The following is a 27,239-nucleotide window of genomic DNA, read 5'->3' on the forward strand; positions in this document are numbered from 1 at the left end:
TCATCTTGCACTTCTAGACTGGTTTTGTTGGTTAACTTTTTTTTTTTTTACAACTTTCAGACTTTCTTTTCCGAAGTGAAAATTGTTGCATTTTACCCCAGACCTCTTGCATGAGAGGATGGTAGTAGGGCAGGCTCAAACCTGGGACCATCATGATGATAGTCTGTAGCACATACCACAGGCAGCCACCCACTGGTGTCAGAAAATGTACTTAACTAACTCTAATTCAGTAGGTCTAAAATTAAATACAATTATATTGTTTCCCTCCTTGCTTTTCTAGTTTTTAAATGTCAGTTTATCTGTGTGCTAGCCAATCAATTTGAAGTTTAGAAAATGTTTCTTTCTAGTATTTTTTTTTTAATTTCGGAAACAGAAATATCACACACAGAAATGTCACAATGAGGTTTTATTCAGCTTCATGGGGTCGTGACTTCAAACACAGAACAAGTAGCTCTAATTCCCCCCCCCCCCCCCACGTGTTTATGAATATTAAGCTGTGACTTTTTAGATAGGTGGGAAGAAGAGCATTGAGCTTTCATCAAATATTTAGACAAATTTTAGAAACTATCTCATCCTGACAGAACGAGTTACTATCACAATGCTGGGACAAGTCTCAAAAAGCCCGTGGAGTCTGGGAGCGCATGAGGCGCCCTGACCGCACTTCCCCGTGGTGGAGGCTGACCAGGCCTGAGCAAGCTATTATAGCACAGTGCAGGACAGGCCACTGTCCTGTTGGCTCATATTTCTCGCGGCTATGGCCAAATTTTGATTCACGGTGCCCCCGCTGCGGGGAAGAAGAGGAAACCGTGCCCCATATTCTGTTTGACTGCCCCAGACTTGCTGATCTCCGTCTCGACAGGTCTGGGAAACCCAAAATTCTCGATGTGTATGGCGACATTTATGCACTACGCAAGACAGCAGGGTTTCTGTCCAGGGCTTTTGCAAGAGAGGATTTGAGCCTCTCAAGCCCTCACTCTAATGGAGTTTGATGATGATGATGATCACAATGACATGATTTCAGTGTCTACTGAATTAAAACGAGTATGCTGGACATACATGCTGTCAATGTATAACAGAAATGAGCAGTTCAATATATTTAGTTTTGACTGCATGTTGTTGTGTGTGCATGTCTATAAAACACAGTTACTAACAAGGTCACTAGATATGAACGACAGATAAAATCAATAGAAGTCATCACAATAGTCACTCTACCATCTTCTGTAGGGAGGACAACTTTGACTGCTGTTTCCGTTGGATTCAGATCCTCCTTGTGGAAGGAACCAATTCTGTCCCTTAGTTCCTGTTCAACTTTTTCATGTTGAATATCTGCGTCAAGTCAGCAGAGACACAAACATAGAACATTCAATTATTTACATGAGAAAAATAAATTAATTAGAATACATAACATACATCTCAAACTAGAGTAAAAAACTTGAGAAATCTGGGGTTAAACCAAAGTAATATCTAAGTTGTTAAATCTAATCCAAACTCCCTAGCATTCAATAGATAGTTCATTGTTTGATCAACTATAAGTCATATACTAAAACTGTTCAAGGCTGGTCAAAATGTAAAAAAAACAACAACAATTGCATGGTTAATTCACAGTACATCCATTTTCTTCATCATTTTGTATGTTACTGAAACACCAGAAACTTAATGTTTGAATCATTGTTTTTCTTCTGCAAAGTTTAAGTGAAACTGTTGCATCATTGCAATATTTTTTGCAGTGATACACTATTGAAAACAAATTACAAATCTTATTATTTTATAGTATAAAATCTACAGTATATCTACAGTATAAAGTCTTATTAAAGAAAATAAAATTCTTTCTTTATGTTCAAAAAAAAAAAAAAAAAAAAAAAAAAAGAGAAGTTTTTGTTTTTATTTCCTAAAAAAATTTTGTGATTTAAAAAAAATTGTTTTAATACTTTTCTATGTTTAAAAAATTGCTAATCATTTCAAAATCTGGAAAAAAAAAAACAACTTTGAACCAAAGATATTAACAAAATAATGTTACAAATTATACAATTTTACATTAGATTTAGTCTAGGTTATCATTTCTGTAATAAGAAAAAGAATACAAAAATTATTTTTTATTATTTTCTATATTAAAGTATTAGCCAAAATACTGTTTTAAAACATTAATTTCTGTGAGTATAAATATAGATATAACTATTGTTATGACAAGTAGCGATGTGGGTAAGAGTAGCTGTGTGTGTTGTGTAATCAGATGACACATAAAACACAAGTCAGTAACACAGGTCAGGGTGCAGCGGTCAACTATGTCAAAAATGAGTGACAGTGCTGGTATGAGCTATCTATGTGTAAATCACCCATGATATGGTCATGAGATCAGGACTGGCATTTTCTGTCATTTTTCTAGAAGGCCTTAATGGACACTATATAAAGACAGTGTGTGAGTGTCAAGACAAATCAGTACGGTGCTGTTAGTCTACAGTGAAATCAGTCTGATACAGAGTCCAGGCAAATTCAAGACAAGATAGAGTGTCCAGTATGAGCTGAGAGTACAACGGTTGCATTGTTTAGTGATGCCAATCATACAATGTTTGACTGATAATGTATTAGACATTAAAGTAGATGTTATTTTGGAGCCTGCATTGTCAAGTTCTTGAGTTAAGTTGTTTCATGTTGAGCAGTGTCTGCAGAGAGCCAGTGCCTGATTAGAAAGGATTGTAACATTATTTTATATTAGAATTTAAATTGTCCAACTGACTCATTTTTCTAGTTTACTTCCCCTACAGCTAGAAATCATCTTTGCTGTTAACTTCCAGTCTAATCTTTGAGACATTATAACATTTGAAATTTGAACAACGCGCTCTTGGCAAGATGGCTGCTCCCTGTTTAATATATATATATATATAACGACAAAAATTGGTTAATCTTTGACTCTTGTCAGATATTAAGACTGCAATAATTCACATTTGCTTAGAAATCTGAAAATCAGTTGATCAGTCATCAAGCTATGTTTTGCTCATTTCTATCACCAAATTTGAATCTTTTTTTAAATACTGCATGATCTGGACAAAGTGGTTAGTTCCTCTCCATTAAGGCTAGAACAGAAAATAATTTTAACTCCTTACGTTCAGTCATGGTGTTTTCAAGGCCTTTCCTGGTCACACAGAGAAGAACCTAGAAGCCTTTGTAAAGCGCTGGTTGTGTATTTCAGGTGTGAATGTTGTTAGTGTTTGCATCTAGTTATTGTTGTAATGGTATGCCTAGGTGGACAAATCTAGTCAAACTGAATTCCCATTTGTTTAGACCAATAAAATTATCTTATATAAACTTTACAAAGGCAGTACATTAATACAAATATAAAATCAATCCTATTAGTTTTCTAATAGTCTCAATATACTAGGGAAGTACTATTAACTTACTACTTGTTAACAGATGAGAACAGTACTGTTAGCTATCAGACTCAATTGATTCAAGTTTAAGTGTTAAGTGTTTAATTTTCTTCTAAATGTTAGTGTGTTGAAGAAAAAAAAAAGTTGAATGTTAACTGAAGTTATTGATTGTTATTCTAGAAGCCACTCTGTACTCTACCCTGGCCAGTGGGAAGATTTATCTTCTCCTCTATCCTAATGTGTTGCAACTGCTCCTTGGAGAAGCTGCCAATTCTTTCTCTTAACTCAGTCTCTAGTTTTTCATGCTGTATATCTAGTAACAGTCGAGTTGTCAACATTAAGTATAGGACAGAAATTACTATTAAAAATCAATGTGTCATCACAGTCCCACAATACATCATGCAAGTAGTCACTATCACACGTCATCATAGTGTGCTGTGACAATTTTCACACAAAATGTCACATGTTATGTCACAAAAGACAACAATGTCATCATGATGATAACATTTTATGAATATATTTCAAAATGAACAAAATCAAATTCATAGAATTGTGCATTGTGACAGTTTGTACAAACATTAAGAAATGATTTAAACATGGACAAATCAAATCCTTGTAAGCTAAACTGGTAATAAATTTGTATAGAAAAAATAAATCATTTCATTGGGTAATTTTAAGGCTAGAAAACAAAAAAAAAAATTTGATAAGATTGAAAGCAGAGCAAGAATTGATCATTTGATTGTTGAGTCAAAAGTTATTTCAGTGGTAACAGCAGAAGTTCTGTGCAAGACAAACTGACAAATATAATAATATATGGCTATGACTTGTGCAAAGTTGTTTTAGGATGAAGATGATATAAAAACGGCTCAACAAAGTGTACCCATTTAGGTAGTCCATTTTTAGTAATTAACCAATGACTGTCGGTATGTTAGGGACTCCCAACAATTGTTTCATTTAGGGAGCTTATTAGTAATTGACCAATCACCACAAGGTTTTCTTCAGAGAGTTAATGCTTAATAATAAACCATTGACCACCTGGTATGTAGATAAGAAGATATCTTTACACTCACAACAGTGACATTATGTGGTCATTCACAACTCCTAGGTCATCAATACAAAACAGGTTCCTCTGTGATACAGAAGCTGACTATTACTAGAACTTAATGCTTAGTGTTATGTTTAAACAACATTCCCAAGGAACACCTGTGCCCACACAACACACATGCACCTACCATCAGGACTAGGCAGGACTGTCTTCTCTTCTGTTGTTGTATGCTTCAGTTGATCTTTATTGAAAGAGCCTATTCTGTCTCTCAGTTCAGCTTCAGTTCTCTCCTGGTTAATCACTGCAAGGACACAAACAGTTCAAGACATCAAATACATTTAGAAGAATTCACACACTTCCTGAGACAGGGGCATGATGGTTCCAAACAGTACAGCAATACTAATAAAACACAAACAGGTTTCAAATAAAAACCTAGCCTCAACTTCAATGACCAAATATGGACTTGAGATCATTGGTTTGTAAAAATGTTTTGTTTGTTTGTACAATTGTTTTGTTTGTAAAAATGTTTTGTTTGTTTGTAAAAATGTTTTGTTTGTTTGTAATAATGTTTCTTTTTAAAATGTTTTACATGTTTTACATCCTGGTCCAAACCTCCCACAGGATGACAGGGGATAGCAGTGGGCAGGGTATGAACCTGGGACTATCGACCAAACGACAATCCAGTGCGCACACCCCGCGACCAGGCAGACATATGTTAAGAATATGTGGCACCTATCTAGTACTGATAAATTTATGATGAACAAATATTTGCGCACGCACACACAAAATTGACTTGACAAGAACATTGGAATGTCTGTTGCTATTTAATCAATCCACTAGATAATGAACCAATGGCACAAAATAACCTCTGAACTTGTTGTACACTATAAGATACCACCAAGTACTTAAGTAACATTCTAACTACATAAGTGTGATTCCAATCCAAATACAATCTATGAAAAAAGCCAACAAAAAAAAAAAGATAGCACTATTTTAAAAAAGACAGCATATTGTAATGAACAAGTGCAGAGAGCAATGTGTGATAATAAATTGAAAAGTAATTCAAGATAAAAAAAAAAAAACACTAACACTGAAATGCTTAGTTCTACAAGTATGGTATCACTGTAAAGTAATGTATCATTGTAAAATAATGTAACACTGTAAAGTGATGTATCATTGTAAAGTGTTGTGGTGGTGATATTAGATGTAAATGTAGATCTAACCGTACTTTAAAATTATCAATAACTCACACTCAGGCCTTGCGGTTCGCTAACACTCACCGCACATATAATACATTTAGAAAATGACTTGATAAATGTTTGTTCAACTTGAAATATAACTTTAACTCATAAAGAAGGGGCTCAGTCCTCTGTTCTCAGTTCCTACTAAAAACAACGTCCTGCCTAAGCTAGAAGAGTGCATTTCCAACTGCCGTTGCTATCCCGGAACTACTTCCATCCAAAATAATGTGCAATTAAAAGTCCAGTTGCTAAAAGGAAAATCCCGATTAAACTAATCCTGTCCTAAACCTAAAACAAAAGTAATGTATCATTGTAAAGTAATGTATCATTGTAAAGTAATGTATCATTGTGAAGTAATGTATCATTGTGAAGTAATGTATCATTGTAAAGTAATGTATCATTGTAAAGTAAAGTAATGTATCATTGTGAAGTAATGTATCATTGTGAAGTAATGTATCATTGTGAAGTAATGTATCATTGTGAAGTAATGTATCATTGTGAAGTAATGTATCATTGTAAAGTAATGTATCATTGTAAAGTAATGTATCATTGTAAAGTAATGTATCATTGTAAAGTAATGTATCATTGTAAAGTAATGTATCATTGTGAAGTAATGTATCATTGTGAAGTAATGTATCATTGTAAAGTAATGTATCATTGTGAAGTAATGTATCATTGTGAAGTAATGTATCATTGTCAAGTAATGTATCATTGTGAAGTAATGTATCATTGTAAAGTAATGTATCATTGTAAAGTAATGTACCATTGTAAAGTAATGTACCATTGTAAAGTAATGTACCATTGTAAAGTAATGTACCATTGTAAAGTAATGTATCATTGTAAAGTAATGTATCATTGTAAAGTAATGTACCATTGTAAAGTAATGTACCATTGTAAAGTAATGTACCATTGTAAAGTAATGTATCATTGTAAAGTAATGTATCATTGTAAAGTAATCCCTTAGGAAGTTAGTTTGTTGTTTTTTTTCCCCAGTCTACTTCTAGACTTTCTCCTGTGTGTCTTCTCATCAAATCATTTCAACTCCATACTTTTTTTGTTTCCAATGAAAACAAACCTATTTTTAGAACTCAACACTTGATATGCATCACAGTTTTACCGAGACAGCCATGTGTCAAAGAGTTTTTGGTGTAAAAATTAAGAAGATTAAAGAGGGAGAGAGATGAACATTGTATATACAATATATAAGATATTGATAGTTTAAGTACATATGAAGGACTATACATACATATTATGTGCAAATAGATTATACATATGAAGGACTATACACACATATTATGTGCAAATAGATTATACATATAAGTAGATGTATTCATAGGGCAGCCACTGGTTTGGTTTATTAGACAATACATGTTCTACAAGGAAATCTAGACAACACTCAAGTATTGACTACATTGGCCACCACTAGAATAAAAATAATACAATCTGTGCAGTCATAATATAATCTGTGCATGTAGAAAAAGTGAATTCTGGCATGAGATGTTTTGAATCAGTTTGAAGCCTCTATACTGCCTTTAATGTTCTGTAACAGTTTGAAGCCTCTATACTGCCTCTAAATTATAAACTGCTACATCAAATACAGGAAGAAAATATGTATGTACATGGTCTCTACAGGCCAGCAATATACATGGATAGATATGCAAAGATATAAATAAACGCAGCTGTTAGCAGGAAGGGAAAAAAATGTTTACAAATAAAAAAACAAATTGTCATTTTCTCAAGATCAGACCAGGATATGACACTAACAATGTCACTTCCTTTTGCAAGGCAGCACTAATTCTAATTTCCTCAGATGGAAATCCAAAGATCAAAGCAATGTATAGAAAGGATGAGTACAAAGTGAAAGCATGCAAGTTGAGTTTGGTCCTGCCGTAACATACCATCTTGTGAGGGGAGACAACCCTTCTCCATTGACTCGGTCCTCTTTAGACTTGTCCTCTTAAACTTGCCGATGTTCTCAATATGCTCCTGGTGGTGCTTTTCTTCAGCTATAACTACATGTGTTTAAATACAACAACTGGTGTTTAAATAGCCATAATTTCATACTAAACACACACAAAATGTATAAATATCCAGCAAGGTGAATAGTGACAGACTGGACACATAGAACAGTCTTTCCCCTTGCCACTGATAAAGACTGAAGTTTTCATTTAATTGTTGTTGTTGTTTTTTTTGTAAATAATATTCAGTAACAAGAAAATTAATTTGGTTGAACCTAACAAACTCAAAGAGTAGCTAACATTGTTCTTGTCACTAGATCTTCACTTAGAAATGTTAAAAATTAAATTGAATAGTAAAAAAAAAAATGTATCTAGATTTACATATTATGATTGTCATTAAAAATAACATTATTATAGAAACTAAAAAAACTATTGATCACAGGGTTAGTGACAGACTTAGTGACAGATGTTTCATTCAACCAAGTGATGGAACCAACTCAACTAACTCCACCACACATATCAATGTATGTGTCAAATGTGTCACTAGTGAGTCAATGTCCATGATCTAACCAGAAAAATTTTTTTTGACATCAACAAAGTCATTAGCATCAATCAGTTAATGAGCAAATCATTAAGAGTTGTGATCTAATAAAAAAAACAACTCTATTCATGTCCAGAAGTGACCAAATGTTGTGTTGACATTGAAATGTTGAGAACAAAATGTTAGGGAAATGTTACAATGAATGAGAATTAATTACAAGGAGAAATATCAAAATGTTTACAATAAAGTAGAACAGAAATGAGGATCACATAATATGAGAAATAAAATACAGGCTTTATATGAATTAATTAAACAATCAATTACTAAGATAACCAAACACATGTTTAGAATAAATAATGTTGTAGAAGGATATAGTACAGAGTCTATAAAGACAAAACATTGTTAGGGTTAGTCAAGAAACTTGTAAGTTAAGCTCACTGTGGTCAACAGTTGATCAGTAACAGGGTGAGACACAAAATCTTCAGTTAGAAGAAATGATTTCAAACTGACAAAAAAAAATAATTTTAAAATTTTAACTGTCTGTTTACTGGTTCAATTTAGTTTTAATTTCATCCTTGAAAATCATCTAGTCCCAAACTTAAACTTTCTGTAAGATGCTGGTAAGATTAGACTCAAAATATTATAATGAAACAAATATCATAAAACCACCAATAAAATATAACATATTTATATATATATGTAGGAATGTTTAGGAAATACTCTATGTGCTTCTACAGACAGTCAAGTTAAATTATTTTGGTTTAAAGATAACAGACAATCGAGAAAGAAAAGTTTCAGTTAGTTGTAAAGAGTCCAATACAAATGAAGAACAAATCAGCTGATAAAGTGTTTTAGTGGTTTTTAAAAAGTTGTGTTGTTAACCAGAACATTGAAGTGTGTGGTCACTCCCACTGTGGATGCACTACACATGTTGATATCTCAAGGAGTTTAAAGGAACACATTATCATGATGAGAAGTGATATCCTTGATAAGTTGATGTGTCGTCTTAGTTGAACTTAACTATACACTAGAGAGAAGATCCTTTCATAGACAACTTGTAATGTTAATGGAGTCTATTAACTCTGCTGCTTACAAAGTTTTGTTGTTGTTTTTTTTATGAAGGGGAGGGGTGGACTAAGTGGGAAGTGAGTGACCACACTGGAGCATGCAGAGTGTCTGAGCAACTCACTTCCTGTGTCAGGTAGTATAACTCTTTGTTTGGTACATGTGTGGTTCAAGCAGGAAACATCAAACTGGTTCAAACTTTGCAGCAGATTCTGGCGGTGACCTTTCTGAAGGACATCTAGCAATTATGGACATCCCAGTAGCATTAATGACAACACCATAGTAACATATTCATTGACATGGACTGCTACAATAAGACCACACTTGTACTGCTAGGCATGACTAAGGCATATTATGTGACTTGTTCTGCTAGGCAAGACTATGACACCATATTATTTGACATGTGCTGCTAAGCATGACTAAGGCCACACCATGATTTGAGTCACATGCATACAATGTGATACTTCATTAAACAACAATAAAAATAAAAAACTTTGCAAAAGCTAAAAAAGACAACAGTAACTAATGATGTTAGCAATTTATTTCTGTATATATAATCTATTGTACACTGCTCATTTATCTTCAATAGTCTTAACCATAAAACATGAAACGGAAACATTACAAGACCATAATATGTGAAATAAATAATAAAAATACAAATTCAAACAGGAGCCAAACCCAGACCCTATAACAGCAACATTGCCTGGGGGCTGAGCAAATCAAACACAGTTGAAAAGAATAAATCTGATTTGTGCAATCAAGAGTTTAAAAAAAAAAGATAAAGATGTTACGCTTATATTTTACAATTTCCATTGCTTCTAAAAGAGTTGATTTGAAAATACTCTTAAAACAATCAGCAACTGCTGGAGGTTTCTGTCTTCAATCACTTCTACACTGTTTTTACTCAACATCCTTCCGCTTGTATAGTGAAGGAGAGAGAAGGAAAAGAGTAAAGAGAGATTGGGGAAGAATGACATCAATCCAAAAGATTGTAGCACTAAGAAGACAATGATTGTTCACACAGTCTAGCTGTGCTCCAGGCTGTGGTTAAACCAAAGTTCTCACTCAGTCACATGACCAAGCAATTGAATGAGGCAAGTTGAAGACAAACTTAGGGCCTTTTTTTTTTTGGTTTCTGAAGGCCAGAGCTTTGGATATAAAGTCAAATATAGCTTCTAAAATGGGCTGTTCTAGTTACTTGTGGAGGAATCAGATCCAGTCATACTTTGGGTTGTCTATTTTGATGGCTCATGAATACAACAACAGACAAGTAACAAAAAAATTATAATTTTACACAATTTTCTTTTGCTTAGAAAGAGATGACCTTTTCATCATCTGCTCTATATAGCACATAGTCTGAAAGGGAAACTTTTATCAAAGAGATGGATACTTAGCATTAAAGTCTAACTTTTAAAAGAAAACTAGTGTGTTTCTTTTTAACTTTGGATGTAAGCTTTTCAGAACAGAAACATACATTTTATTCACACAGATATTAGCTCTACATTTTGTTTTAAATGTCAATGTATGAAAGTCAATTTATTTAAAACAAAAAACAACTAATTTCTAAACAACAACACTTGTAAATTATACAGGGGACACACAAAATCAACGAGAGTTAATATCAGTATATTCAACAAAAATTGGTTCCGCAAGGTTGTTAACGCCACCGGAAGTGGTAATGGTCTTAAGCCCATCATTACCTATAAAGTGCTTCCAATGGCATGCGTCTCAAATAGCCTCTGACAACCAGTCCACCTCCTGGCCTTCATGTGTGGTTCAGTTACTGAGCCTGGCGGAACTGTTACCACAGACAGGAGAAGGGGCAGAGGCAAGCAACTGGCACCTAAACCAGTAAGCTTCGGGCAGGAGGGGCTCGTTAGCCTTGGTTGGCTACCCATCTAGGAGAAGGAAAACTCTGAATCCAAACCTTGCTTCGGGAGACAACCCTGAGGAAAAATCAGGAGCTGGTGACCCTTAGGAAGACTGTGGCACACCGTGCTACAGCCTGGAAGTTGCGCGGAGAGTGGGGAACTGCTTAGTTGGCAACATCGTTCCGACCATAAACAATGCCCAGGCTTTCATCTCACTTCTGAGATGAACCATAGTTGTTCTACGACTGAAGGAGGCCAATACATACATACAATACATATACAACAAAACAGATCAACAGAATTAATAACAATTAATACACAAAATAAAACTGGTGCTCACCTTCTGCTGATGGCAATGGATTCTTCTCTTGTGGATTGACATGGTGTAAGTTAGTGGAGCCTGATTTGTTGATCTCAGCCAGAAGTTCAGTTGGAGCAGTCTTGGCAGGTGTGGTAGACATGATGCTTAGAATGTGGGACAAGATTGAACTGAATCAAGTTATCTGCAATCAGAAGAAAAAATCATTTGAATTTAACATTAACGTTAGTTCTCTAAATGATACTTTCACATGACATAAACACTAGAGGGGCTGGCTCTATATGACACTTTCACATGACATAAACACTAGAGGGGAAGCCTCTAAATGACACTTTCACATGACATAAACACTAGAGGAGAAGCCTCTAAATGACACTTTGACGTGACAAAAACACCAACTTGGTTCTAAATGATGCTTTGATTGGATATAGTTTATCAAAGAGTATTTATGTTTATAGCACACTGACTTTATAAATGAATATATGGAATGGTGGTAGGTAGAAAAGGTTCAGAGGAGCAAACTACAAACGTTTTTTCTTCTATAAATCTTAACAACATACAAAATGACTCTGCTCGTCAGAAGGATTTAACTATTATAATTTAACTACTAGTTGTCCTACATACACAGCATCTAATGTGTAGAGAAATTTCTAGGCCTGATGAAAACATTTGACAATTGAAATACTTACTCTATATGTAAACAGATAAACAAAACAGACTTTATAGATCTAGTTTTTAATTAAAGGCCCAACTATATATAGCTGTCTAAGAGTGCTACTAAGTTTTCCTAATAGCATGATCTGACTCAGTGGAATGTTCAGTGTTTCTTAATCCCATTTAACACAACATATTTATTATAGCAAAATCCTGTTGTTTCAAATTCCATTATCTTTAGTATGAGGTCAACTAATATAGTTCCTTGAAACCCAGTCAAGAGAGGACAAAAGAATGTGTATGAAGATGAATAGAAAACTCCAGACTAGACTGTATCGTTTCCTGGCCACATGTTATTTGCTGGTATGTGTTCCGTGACATGTGGTGGTGTGTGTTTTGAGTATGTAGCACGATGGTCCGTAGTTTGAACTTTTGAACAAAGTGAGATTTTATTACCCGCAGGAAGTAAGAACATTTTATTCCTAAAAAAAAATGAATGAATGAATGTCAAAAGTACATTCTTTGAAGAGAGTTTTTTAACTGATGACTTAGTGATGAGTTTGAGAATAATATCTAAATCAATTTCTGATATGGATGGCTAAAGTGTATTTTTACATAAAGTCATGCATCATAACTATAACTACTAGGAATTAAAAATCATGTATAGAAGCTGAGTCTTTAATGAAGTTATACATAAATCATAGGTGAGATAGTATACTATGTCTGAATCATAGGTGAGATAGTATACTTTTAGTATACTATGTCTGAATCATAGGTGAGATAGTATACTATATCTGAATCATAGTGAGATAGTATACTATATCTGAATCATAATGAGATAGTATACTATATCTGAATCATGATGAGATAGAATACTGTCTGAATCATAGGTTAGATAGTATACTATGTCTGAATAGAACAAATTCCACACTAATTTGTAGAATGAATCAAATGAAGGAGTGAACCAAAAGGTCAAGAGGTGAGAGAGACAACAAAGGTCAAGTCACTACCATTGGTAGTACCATGTTTTAAGTAAACTGCAGATCCTCAGCTTTAGGTAATTTACAATGACTGTAGAGACTGTAGGACCAGTTGGTAGTCTATATGAACCAGTTTATCTTTGTCCAGTCCTGTGTGTGATTAAGCCAGGGAAAGGGGAAGAGGGGGAGAGTAATTAGGGTTAGGAATGTTTACAAGTCTAGATCTAGACTCCAGTAACATGGTGGAATGTAAAACAAAACTCTGAAGAATGTTTTCATTAGTCCAGTGACCAAAGTGACCAACATTACACACTAAAGAAGGTGACTATATCTAGATCTAGAGTCTTTGTATGTACTGGTCCTACCTCTAGATGATAGTAGATCTAGATCATTACACTTACATTAACACAAAATACCACATCTCATTTGACATGATTTGATCAAATCTTAAATTTTCACTAGATCTAAATCTATGGCAAAGTTATTAACCTAATTACAATGCTATTTGAGTATTTTAGTTTATTTTAGTTTAAAATTGAATAATAATTAAATTAGTATAGTATCATTAAACGATTAATTATCATACTAATCAATCAATGTCATGAATATTATTATCAAATCATATAATTCATAGATGATATTCACTAATTGAGTAATTCACTTATTCAGTAATCATACTTTTAACTTTAAAATTATCTTTACTGACTTTACTTTTAAAGTTAAAGTTTATTATCTACTAAACGTCAACTTACTAGATCTAGATCTATATAGATCTACTATAGATCTACTAACTTAACTAAGTTTAAGTTTAAAGATCTAGATCTAGATTCTAGATCTAGACCTTACTTAAATTAAGGCTAAGCCTAAGGCGGCTAAGGCTAAGGCAAGGCTTAATAAGTTAAGTTAGATTATCATTTTAAATGATTTTATAATTTAAAAAATAGTGTATAGATCTAGATCATCTATACAAGATCTAGACTATACTGTCTATAGTCTATGCCATATTATTATAATATTATTACCACAGTTTATATCATGCCTCCCTTCTACTTCTATAATATTAATAGTAATATCAATGACCATGTATCTACGAGAGGATACTCGTGTGAGTATTTTCACGTGAAAATGATTTAAACATGAAATCAAATTAGCTGCAACTACTGATTCTAATTTTAAAAAAAAATAAGCAATAGAAAAAAAACACCTTTTTTTGTAAACAAAGCTTATGGAAGGGAAAGAGCCGCTAATTAAAATTAGGGTAATACTGCCATTTAACTGAACATTACAGGGTTTAGCTCCCTTTCTGTTATATAAACAAATTTAATTAACTAGTTAAATGATTAACTAATTGGTTCATTTTTGGATCGATTCGTGTATTATCATACAGACAATGAATAATTACTACAATTAAGCAAAATTTCAACTTGATCTGATAATGGGAAGTGGGAGAAAATAACGTGTCACAACCTTAAAAGGGGATAAAATCCATACATGCATCCACATCTCTCATTAAGTAGCATTATTTCCCCTTTTTTCCATATCAAACAAAATAATTAATCACCAATAATTAATGAACTGTCTTGTCAAAATTTTTACTTGATCCGAGAATGGGAAATGGGAGAAAAAGCATGTTCAAACTTTTTACCAGACATAGTTGATATAAGCTTTGTTTTTTTAAATTTAAAAAAAAAAAAAAAAACTAGTTTAGATCTAGATCTGCATTTATCTACTTCTACTGGGTGCATATGCAAATAGATATATAAATCCTGCATCCTATAGATTATATATCTAGAACTAGCAAGCAGCATGATTGAAAATGCTACACAAATATTAAGAGTCTATTTTATTAGGAGTTGAATACAAATCTAAATATAGAGTCTATAAGATATTTAAAAATAGCAGGAGTTACAGCTGAGATTCGTTTCAAATGTCAGAACAATGGTTAACAAAGAGTTTCACGTCTTATGAAATGTAACTGTAAGGTAATAAAATGTCAAAGGGGAAAGATTCAAAGAAAGAGATTATATTTAGAAATCACATTTTTACAGCAGGGTATTAACTAGTCAAAGAGTGCAATCTTTTATTCCTGATGGTGTTGACTTGATGTAAAACATTTTTGTAACCTTTTTGTTATGTTGTTTTATTGATTCTGTGTCTTACACACTGGATATCGTATTCATACTAGTGTACCCAAGATATGAGAAATCATCAGGTTCTTGTTTTCAGCCTAAACTATCTACATGATTAAAATCTACTTCGCACTGTGCTTTAAAATATTGAGAGTACGTTCTATATCAAGTTTTAGAAATATTTTATATCTAGATCTCTGTGTATTTCAAAATTTAGCAAGCCATTGAATTTGTGCATACGATTGAGAGTTGGTACCCTTGGAGTAGATGTAAAAATATCAAGTACTTTCATTGCTCAGTCTTTCCAACCAGATCTGGGTATTTTGAACAAACTATAAAAAAAAATGCAAACGTGTTTGAAAAGAAAGATTTCTGTCTATCTGTGTTGAGATAATGAACTGTAATGTCAAGATGACCTCTATCGCCGTCTACAAGCCATAACAAGGAGTTTTTCTTTAGTGGCAGTCAATGGTTCTTAATTACACCAACCCTGAGTTGTGCTACCAGGGCCAGAGTTAAGGGAGGGCAGTTTTATTTTTTTTTAGGTTTGTATTTGCTTACTAATAACGACTGGCACCTATGACTAAAGACGTAATCTTTTAAACAGTGACAAAATTAATTTAAAATGATTGAATTGAACAAAATGTCTCAATTCTAATTTTGTGTCTGAAAATTACATTTTAAAACGGAAAGTAAATAACACACAACAAAACCTGTGTTCAAATTGAAACATGAAAATCGAGGCTATGTAGAGCATACGTAGAACGGTCTTTTCCCAAGGTAGCCATCTTATTATAGCCTTAGGCATTACAAAAATTCTTTCCAAGAAGATTTTTACGCCCTACGCGAGGAGAGATTAGTCGTGTTTGTTAATTAGAAGTCGTTAGTTTTCCGAGTTGATTTCCTGGTACAATAGCATTTATAAAGAAATAGAAATTATATGAATTTGTCCTTGAATAAGAAAAATTACTTTGATTCAGGCAAAAAGTTCCATGCACGTATTTGTCTTAGCATATGGAATAAGAAATGTGGCCAAATTTATGAGTCTGTGAGTATTTTTATTGGGTTATGTTTTATATTTGCAAATAATACTAAAATTCACATTAAATAATATGTCGACATGTGTTTGAAATGATAGCAAGTCCTGTGTGTCAAGTATGAGGTAACCACTGAATGATCAGAGCGTGAATGTCTCCGAGCAATGTTGGGTTAGAGGCTAGGCTCATACTATTTGTTTAAACCATGACACAGAAAAAAAAAAAGGGGGGGGGGACGCACGAAGAGGTGTTATGTTCGTCTGGTGGATTCAATGGCACATTGCAAAGTTTAAATTTGGAAGTTTTTAAATATGTTTTTTATAATTGAAATAGTCAATGTGGTTGAAGACTATGGAATCATAAGATGTTAACATGAATTGGGGGTAACCCAGAGGTAACACGAATGACGACAGACATAACCATGTAAGATGTCAGACATACAGATTTTATGTATGGTGTCAGTCATAAAGATAACATATGTCAAACAGTTTTGGTTTTAGGCACATCGGCACAATTTTAGGCCATGTCGTGCCTTATGTCAAACAGAGGTAACATGTAAGATGTCAGGCATAAAGGTAACCTGTAAGATGTCAGACATAGAGGTAACATGTTAGATGTTAAGCATAACTATAACCTGTAAGATGTCAGACATAGAGGTAACATGTTAGATGTTAGACATAGAGGTAACATGTTAGATGTTAAGCATAAAGATAACATGTAAGATGTCAGGCATAGAGGTAACATGTTAGATGTTAGGCATAACTATAACATGTAAGATGTCAGACATAGAGGTAACATGTTAGATGTTAAGCATAACTATAACATGTAAGATGTCAGGCATAGAGGTATCATGAAAGATGTCAGATATAAATATACCATGTAAGATGTCAGGCATAGAGGTATCATGAAAGATGTCAGATATAAATATACCATGTAAGGTGACAAAGATAACGTGTAAGATGTCAGACATAAAGATAACAGAGATAAAGATAACATGAAAGATGGCACACATGAGAATATGAAAGATAACAGTCACTCGGAGACAGCATGTAAGATGACAGAAGATATTGATGAAATGTTTGTAAAATATTTTACATATTTCGGATGTTCCTTTACAGATGAAGATAATGTACATACTAGCCCAAACCTCCCCCAGGACGACGGGGGGGATGGCAGGGTATGAACCCTGGACCCAGTCCAGCGAGCAAACCTCACGACCAGGCAGCCAATACATCCGTAGATTTTGTTTTCTAGTGTTTTGTGTCGGGAAAAGGGACGAAATTAGACATTTTCATCTATGGCGGAAAAGCTAAAAATAGCTGGCTTCTTTTGGTATATCCGATGTACAAATTACCGGAAGTATGACGCAATTATATTCTTTTATTATTATTATTAACGTCTGTATTTAATAAGATAAGAAAATAAGTATATTTTAAAAGGTAGATAGTGTCACGTGTTTATTATGTTTATTTAACTGGCTGATCTTGATGCTATAAACTTGTGACATACGTGGGTCCGGAGGTGCCTTGATTATAGTTCAAACACTTTAATAATCAATGAAGTAACAAAGTGCTGATATGTTTTTCTTTAGTTTTAATTATTTAAAACTTAAACTTGAAACAATAAATGTATGTACAAAGATATATAAAACAGATACAGGATTCAGTGAAAATGATCAATAAAATGAGTAAATATTTACTTTAAAAACTAGCGACTACTAAGTCTAACTTTCTAGCTCTCTCTCTCGTCTCAAGCTAACACTCCGCCTTTTATATCTTTCTTTAGGATAAAGAACAGTGACATCTCAATACCCATCCTTGACTCCTTGACCCGTTTACATTTAATTTTCCTTTTAATTGTTTTTGTAATTTAACCTAGGTTAATTATGTTTTCCTGCTGTAGCCTTGAACTAAGCTTTAATCGGCGTCTTTCTGGCATTAAAGCGTGAGTGCGCTTACCGGATTTGAGATAGGTACAATGTCCTCATTTTGTGAACAATGAGGTGTCACTAGGAACTGTTTTTGGAATTTAAGCTATGTTAATTTTGTTTCCCTGCTGTAGTTTTAATCGGCATCTTTCTGGCATTTAAGCGTGGGTACGCTGACCTGATTTGAGACAATGTCCTCATTTTGTAAACAATGAGGTGTCACTGGGGACGTGACAGATAGATGTTAATTTTAGTGTGTGCTAAATCAAATTTCTAAGCTCATCGTTTGCAGCTCAATTTTTATTTTATTTAGTTGGCAATTTTGATCGAGCGTCCTTGACATTGTTAATATGATCGTGACCGATGTCCCCAACAGACTTGACATTCGTTGTACAAGTGTTTGATAACTAAGTCAACGATTGTGTTTCTCTCTCTCTCTCAAGCTGTGCCGCCATTACTCATTCTACGGCCATATGTTCAACTCAAAGGGGGGGGGGGGGGGGAGTGTTGGGCGATATTGCAAAGTGTCGCTGCTGCAGCTTCAACTGGTAAAAGAGAGGGGAGCGGGGTGGGGGGGGTCTGTTTTTAATTAAAGGTAGATTTTAAGCAACAGGTATCTTGATGTGCTGGGTGTTATGAGAGCTGCTACATCAGACTGGAGTCGTCAAAATGATTGCTCAATTAATGGTCTGTGCATTCTAAAACAGCTTTTAACTCATTGTATCTTCTACTGAACTTTTTTTCTAGTGACGTAGTTCTCAGAGGTTCTGCGGTTTTTGATACGTCTCCATCTCACAGTGTCCTTGACATTAAAACGCAGACTAACTTAGCCACTTGATATACCGGAAAAGGCAAGAGATACATATAACATACTATATACGCACACCATGAGGGCAGTAGTACAGTGATAGAATGCAGTGGTACAGGGATAGAATGCTGGGCTTCCAAATCTAGGGCCGTGAGTTTAAAAGGTTAAATGTCGATGAAGGCTGGAATTTTAAGGGCGCCCATTCTGCTCTGAACTTCCAGAAAACTGACAAGTCTCAGTTAAAAGCGGTTGTCGTTGTGGTGGCCACATGATATCGTCTGCCCGTGGACCACTACGGACACATATATATTTTTTTATTTGCTAAAGACATAACATCGTGAAGTCCAGAATTATCTAGTGAGGTAGCGGATCATTTACTTGAATAGCCTGGAACAAAATTTAGATCTATTTCTCTCATGTTCTACATTTCTTTCTTCGTTTCTTTTTTTGTTTTTTGTTTTTTAACGTGCTTCTTATTAACCCTTAAAGTGCTGAGCTGTTTTACAATAAGTGCATACAAAATGGAATCACAATTCTGATGTTAAGAGGCTAACCTACCACACGCGTTTTAAGGGTTAAACTACTAAATATTCTGTTACGTTTGAATCGAGTGAATTTATTCCAGGCCAGGGTACAGGTGAGAAACATTTCAGGGACTGCTGGTCAGACGGTGAACACCATGTCCCGCGTCATAACTAACGGATGCGTCACAAGAGCCCCCCCCCCCCGTTTTTTTTCCCCACAACACACACAGGCCTGAACCAACTCTCCAGATATCTCAGTGGTCTGCATTGTCTGCGTAGGCGTGGCTAAATACGCCGCCAAGCACAAAAACATTATTTCAGTTGAAGCCTTGAGATAAACAAGGAGCATGATGTACTGAGTGTTTGTTGACTTAGCAAAACTTGTTTACCCTGCAACGCAATACGCACAGTGGGAAAATAAGAAAAACACATTTAAATAAAGAGCGAAATAAAAATTAACGGAAAAGTGGCAAGGGGAGATTACTGTAACACACACAAAAAAAACAAAAAACAAATAGCAGACGACAATTTTTTAAAAAGTAATCCTGCTACTGTTACACTACAGAGATTTAAACAAGAAATTATACGCTAATCCAGCGATTCTGAAGCTGATTGACCACTTGTACAAGCCTAGAGAAAGAATTTACAAAAGTTTTCTGCTTTTTTTCCTTGAAAAGATTTGTAATATATATATATATATATATTATATATATATATATATTACAACGTACACAAAATAAACACCTTGATTGAAGTTCGCTTCGGGGGGGTTGAGGTGGAGTGAAACCTAAATGCAAATGTCCTTGTTGCTCCTGGTGGGGGACCCGCTGTTAACACATGAACCCAAACGTGCTAGGTAGGAAGTAGACTTCCGGTTGAACCAAAAACCACTTGAAATTACAAGCGCTATTTATGGTACTTGACTAGGGGAGTTAATTGTCAACAGACAACGGAGAAATCACGTTTCTACTAAATAGATCTAGATCTTGCAGGTGCCCTAAGGAATACAATAGAATTTTTTGAAGTGTATCCATCACCAACGTGCTAGTAGTAGGTAGTCGTCTACCAGAAATATTCTTAATCTTTAAAAAAAAACTCGAGTCAAATAGTTAGTCTAAGATAAACAATTGATTATATAAAATGACACAAATTATTTTTCCTATTTAATTAATAGCATATTTCACAGTAAGACCAGAATATTGCTAGCAGTGTACACAAAGAAAGCATTACAAAACTACTACATACAGAAACAAATAATATGCGGGCCAGTGACTGACTTCCTACGAACACCGCCAATACCCAAAAAACACTAGTACATTCACAGGTGCCAATCTCTCCTGGCCTGGCACACATCAGCGCAGACGAAAAAAAAATTCGTCAAATCAACTGGAGCCGATGCACCCTTACGGCCTCATTATGCAAAGTGGGTAGAATTTTCGCGGTGCCGGATAACATGGCGTAGAGGGCCTGATGTGGCTAGCCCGCGGGGAATAGTTTAAAGTCCCACTGTTCTGATAAAAGTCTCAAAGGGTTAAAAGGCGTTAGTTAAAAAGAAAAAGAATGGGAAAAACTAGAGAAAAAGTAAAATAAAAAAAATACTTTAACAACAGAGAGGACCGCACAATTACTGTCATATATCAATAATGTAAGATTTATCCCCCTTTTCATATATTAAAAAAAAACCATTAATTAACTAATTGTTTATTCATTCTTGTGTAGTCGACAATGAGTTGATTTAAGTTTTGTACCAGACAGACAGAGTGAGTTGATATAAGTTTTGTACCAGACAGACAGAGTGAGTTTATTTAAGTTTTGTACCAGACAGACAGAGTGAGTTGATATAAGTTTTGTACCAGACAGACAGAGTGAGTTTGAGATTTGTAAACGCTGTTTAGTAGAAATAAAGTAAGACAAATACAAACATGTTTGCACAAACTCACAATTACAAACTCACTTTACAATTTTATATATCAATAAATAAAACGTAATGGTCTCCTCAAGTTTTTCTCCAAATAATTCTTAATCTAAATATCGCTCTCAATATTTTGCATGTTTCCGATGTTGTTTTTTTTCAAAATTAATGATTATTGAATCCTAGCGAAACATTTCGCTGAATCGCGGCGGGTAGGGTTCAAACCCGGGACCATTGAGACCACGACCCAGAGCGCATACCGCATGATCATGCAGCCATCCGAATGTTTCTGTTTCTAAATCTGTATGTCTATCTCTAAACGGTTCTTTAAGTCTGCCCTGTGTGGCTTGACTTGACTACATCAGTGGACAGACATGTTTACGTGACAGAGGAAGGGGGCGTGTTCTTATGATAGACGTTGAATATCTACTTTGTCTGCATGCACAGAGCCAGTCTCTACATCTACGTACACACACAGAGCCAGTCTCAACATCTACGTACACACACAGAGCCAGCCTCTACATCTACGTACACACACAGAGCCAGTCTCAACATCTACGTACACACACAGAGCCAGTCTCTACATCTACGTACACACACAGAGCCAGCCTCTACATCTACGTACACACACAGAGCCAGTCTCAACATCTACGTACACACACAGAGCCAGTCTCTACATCTACGTACACACACAGAGCCAGTCTCTACATCTACGTACTTGTGTTGTATTTAAACTTTACGTTTCAACTTTTATTACACAGAACTCAAATAACTTAGACATTAGTGAAATAGACTGGAGGAGAAATAAGACATTGTCACAAGTATCAAAAGTATTATAGCCCTAAGTATCATTGTCAAAAGTATCATAGCCATAAGTATCATTGTCAAAGTATCGTAGCCATAATAACATTGTCAAAAGTATTGTAGCCATAAGTATCATTGTCAAAAGTATCGTAGCCATAATAACATTGTCAAAAGTATTGTAGCCATAAGTATCATTGTCAAAGGTATCATAGCCATAAGCATCCTAGACAAAAGTATCATAGTCATAAGTATCCTAGGCAAAAGTATCATAGCCATAAGTATCATTGTCAAAAGTATTGTAGCCATAAGAATCATTGTCAAAAGTATCGTAGGCATAAGTATCATTGTCAAAAGTATTGTAGCCATAAGTATCATTGTCAAAGGTACCATAGCCATAAGTATCCTAGACAAAAGTATCATAGCCATAAGTATCATTGTCAAAAGTATCGTAGCCGTAAATCTCATTGTCAAAGGTATTGTAGCCATAAGTACCATTGTCAAAAGTATCATAGCCGTAAATATCATTGTCAAAAGTATTGTAGCTTTCAGAATTTGCTTAGAAATAAAGAATACACCTATAGCTAAAATCTACAAGACAGCAGCAAGTCGGCATGAGAGATTTGAACTCCGGACCGTCAAGAAAACAGCCCGAGCGCATACCATTCAGACTGCTAGCGAGACCGTACACGTTGCTACCTACATCAGTTGTACATGTCGATAAGCAATTAAAGAGACCATTAGCAACCAAAGTAGAGGGTCTGGTTTGGGGGAGGGGGTGCTAGCTAAGCAAGAGTCTAAAATTGTAGAACTAAATAGCAGTTTAAAAAAAACACCAAATTTAACTAGGTCAGTATTTCAACCTCGTTTTGGAATACTAGTTTTTTTTTTAAATTTGACACGTAAGTCTCTGATTTGGCACTAGACTGTGTGTAACATAAATAAACAACTATGACTACGTCTATGCGTACCGGTATATCGTCACTATTGCATAGGCTACTAGACGAGTTTAGGTCATAATATGAGAAAGCTGATTTTGGGTCTCAACCCCCTTCACATACACAAACCTATATATTCTGCTATGGACTGTCGCTTACTTGCCTCTTAATACACCTAAGACCTAACAGTCGTATTCCGTTGTCCCCCTGTAGTTACTGGAAGTAGCCTTAATTATTTGTTCACTAGACAACCTACACACTAGCAAGGCCGGCCTTAGGCATAGTCCATCTAGGCAGCCTAGGGCCTCCGATTTTTTTGGATGCCTCGCAAAGGACTCTAGAAAAAAACATTCTTTAGAGAAAATATATTTGATTTTTTTTTTTTTTGGGGGGGGGGGGGGGGGGGCAGGGGGAACCAAATTCATTTCGCCTAGGGCCTCAAATTAGCTAAGACCGGCCCTGACCTAATTTATATTTTCACTAGTCTACAAGCATTCATTGCCTCGATTTAGGCCTACACAACTATTGGCCATTTCGTACATGTTTACAGGCAACACTCTACATTGCCATCATTGCGGTCCTTCAATGCCATCCGATTATTGCAATACCATCATTAGACTCGGGGTTAATCCTAACCCCAAGACTACACTATACTTCAATGTCTTATCTTATCTTATAAATAACAGACGTTACTTCAAAAGAGAAGATAATTACGTTCGATGAGTTTTATGTGTCCACCTGGTCGTGCATGGTTAATCAGTGATTTGAACTTTGCTGGGTCAGGCCCCACTTTACTTAGAGGCCTACTTCAATGCCAACATTCGACCCCAAGGACAAATATAGGCTTACATATCAATGCTATTACTAATTTGTAAAGACTTTACACATTTCTCCAATGACTCCGTTCAACACTAGTGACTCCACGAACACATTCAGCAGCAATGACTCCATTAGACTACATTCTCGATGACTCCACTAGATAATATGCTCGATGACTCCACTAGACTACATTCTCAATGACTCCATTAAATAATATGCTCGATGACTCCACTAGACTACATACTCGATGACTCCACTAGATAATATGCTCGATGACTCCACTAGACTACATTCTCGATGACTCCACTAGATAATATGCTCGATGACTCCACTAGACTACATACTCGATGACTCCACTAGATAATATGCTCGATGACTCCACTGGATAATATGATCGATGACTCCACAAGATAATATGCTCGAAGACTCCACTAAATAATATACTCGAAGACTCCACTAAATAATATGCTCGATGACTCCACTAGATAATATGCTCGATGACTCCACTAGATAATATGCTCGATGACTCCACTAGATAATATGCTCGATGACTCCACTAGACAACACTAGACAACATTTTCGATGACTCCACTAGGCAACATTTTCGATGACTCCACTAGACAACATTCTCGATGACTCCACTAGGTAATATGCTCGATGACTCCATTAGACTACATTCTCAATGACTCCACAAGACTACATTCTCAATGACTCCACTAGACTACATTCTCAATGACTCAACTAGACTACATTCTCTATGACTCCCACTAGACAACATTCTCAATGACTCTACTAGACTACATTTTCGATGACTCCACTAGACTACATGCTCGATTAATTCAGGGCTACATCATCCTATGCTAAAGGTGCAGAGACAATAGATCTAGACAACTCTGAGATGCGGTGTAAACAAGTCTCTTTGTTAAAATCCAGTTTGTCGAACGAACAAGTTGCCAACTACGTACATTTCAACAAACACCACAGCCCTGTCTCACATCTCAATGTTCTTCTATGACCAGGAGTTCTTGGAATGTAATCAAAGCCACCCGCCAGCTGTACTCTTAGCTGTGACGTATTTTTAAATCAACATTACATGCCAACATTACATGCCAATCAGATGGGAGGTTCTGTTTCTATTTTAAATACTGTCGTTTTTTTATATAGATCTAAATATAATCCATATCTAGCCTATATAGATAATAAAAATTATTATTGTTGTATTATTAATGATCCTTTTATAAATGTTACTCCCCCCCCCCTTATTTTTAAAGTTCGTTTTGGCCTAAGCTTAACTGTCACTCAACCTTGAAAGCCCACTACAGCCAAGATTAGATCAGCTAAATAACAGACATTAGATCTAGTAGACTAGAGTTTGTTTATTCCGTACACAGGACTGCTGTTGAGACTATATTCACCAACTCAGTGTGCGGTGCATCAAACGCAATAAGTCTATTTCTAGCCAAAGCCTACACGTTTCTGCGTCATTAGGCAGCTCGGCTTTGTTTTTGTTTACATGTTTTGGTTAGAAAAATGTTATCAACAAAAAAACAACATGCAATCCTGTTATGGAACTTATAGGCACTTAGTAACACTCAAATGAAAAGTATCTATTTAGTGGACACTGAGAACATGCTACCGAACAACCTACAGCAGACTAAATCTAGATGTAGTCAATATTTATCTACATATCTAAATCTATATATCTAATGCTAGGACAAATTAGTACAAATACTCCTTCTTCCTTCGTGCTATTAGTAGTATTAGAGAATGGAATGGTTTGCAGTGGATTAGCCAGGAAAAACAACAGCAGAGTTAAAGTCATTGATTAACATGCATGACTATTATAGATTGACCTATGGAAAGGCATAGAACGTAATCATCTTCATCTTTTTTAATTTAAAGTAACGTCTGTAATTTATAAGATAAGAAGATAATCTAGGTCTAGATCATTAGATGCAGTTCGCTAAACTCTACGGACGCTTTACGAATTATCCACATCTAAATGGTAATCGCAGTGTTTAGCGTTATGAAGCTTAGTTCTAAATATTTTGTTTTTAATATAAATCTAGATCTACCCTCACTATGTATTTACACTACATTATTAGCCACAAGAACATTTAGAATCTAACCGATGAAGCTAAAAACTAAGAAACAAAATGAGAGTAACTTCCGCATCGCCTAAGAGATCTAGATCTAAATCTAGCTAATTCGAGGCAATAAACTTTCTAAAATTGTCAGAGGATAAGTTTGTTTTTTTTTAAATAGTTGTTTTTTTTTATTGGGAGTTGACAATTATGGACTATATTGTTGCAATGTGTGTGTGTTTTTTTTTATGCATCAAAATAAATCCAAACAAATTGTGCATAGAAACAAATTAGAAATTTCAAAAAGTGGCCAACTTACCGATGTCTAACACTTCCGTATATGAGCTGGGGGAAGAAAGATGTACAAACTAACTGGCCACAGACGCGCACACAGTCGAGGGGATTGGTGGCAGAACACACAGGCCGCACTATCAACAACACCGCCTCGCTGGGGGAGGAGGGGGGGGGTAGCTAACTGGATGTCAGCCTGGGGGCGGCACACACTCTCCACACACGCACAGTGATACACACACATGCACTCAAGACGATAGTGTGACTCATTTTCAAGCAAGTGACAGTAGACCGGGGCTCTCGTACAAGTCACTGTCTTGAGACACTGAATTAAAAGTGAGGAGGGGGCGGGAAATGGGGGGGGGGAGGAGAATTTGATTGAAAAAATCCAGATCTAGCAGAAATGTCATTAAGCTAACTGAGTTTATCACACCAGTGGCTCCTTGTCAAGCTCTAGGGTCATTGAACAAGCACCCAACCAAGAGGCCGCCGCTGGACTATGTTCATTCATTCCCCTCCACGTCTTCTCATTGATACACTGGTCTGACCTCGAGGAGAGCGTCACACCCACAGATCTATAAATATCTTAGAGGTCACACAAGACCAGACTTCTGCAGTGAACATGTAGATCAAAACGTAATCCAAGATATTTAGTCTTACCAATCGCTCGCGACTTATTTGGGCATCAGTCATAAGAATATGTCACTCATCCAATATTCCAAATTTATTCACCATGTTTTCATCGTCTATAGCAACTCTATACAGATTAGAATTAAAGAAAGCGAACTGTGTGGATAGACTCTTATCGCACTAAGACAAGCAGGGCCCGTAGTTAAGGGACTACGGCCCAAGAGCATCCACATGAGAGGGGCCCCCCACAAAAGAGAGAAAAATAATATATATATATACAAACTTCAACGGATCAGAAAC

At 35.3% G+C, this 27,239-nt stretch overlaps 1 protein-coding gene across 9 annotated transcripts in view; it reads right to left on the reverse strand.

The window, feature by feature from the left end:
• The window catches only part of LOC106053297 (DNA ligase 1-like), a 32,887-nt gene extending 6,395 nt beyond the window's left edge, over nt 1-26,492 (reverse strand). For 2 of the 9 annotated variants that reach the window (XM_056039644.1, XM_056039640.1), the window contains exons 1-7: nt 26,338-26,492; nt 11,427-11,589; nt 9,340-9,453; nt 7,550-7,663; nt 4,598-4,711; nt 3,565-3,678; nt 1,213-1,326 (exon numbers count right to left, since the gene is read on the reverse strand). In XM_056039644.1, the coding sequence (XP_055895619.1) occupies nt 1,213-1,326; nt 3,565-3,678; nt 4,598-4,711; nt 7,550-7,663; nt 9,340-9,453; nt 11,427-11,547 (691 nt within the window). In that variant the 5' untranslated portion in view covers nt 11,548-11,589; nt 26,338-26,492. Of the gene's footprint in view, nt 1-1,212; nt 1,327-3,564; nt 3,679-4,597; nt 4,712-7,549; nt 7,664-9,339; nt 9,454-11,426; nt 11,590-12,094; nt 12,328-14,061; nt 14,177-26,337 lie in introns of those variants that run through there. The other 7 variants (XM_056039649.1, XM_056039646.1, XM_056039643.1 and 4 more) reach the window with 6 other exon arrangements.
• Nucleotides 26,493-27,239: the final 747 nt, after the last annotated feature.

Source organism: Biomphalaria glabrata, chromosome 8 (genome assembly GCF_947242115.1).
Source record: "Biomphalaria glabrata chromosome 8, xgBioGlab47.1, whole genome shotgun sequence".
In the NCBI taxonomy this organism is placed as follows: Eukaryota; Metazoa; Mollusca; class Gastropoda; family Planorbidae; genus Biomphalaria; species Biomphalaria glabrata.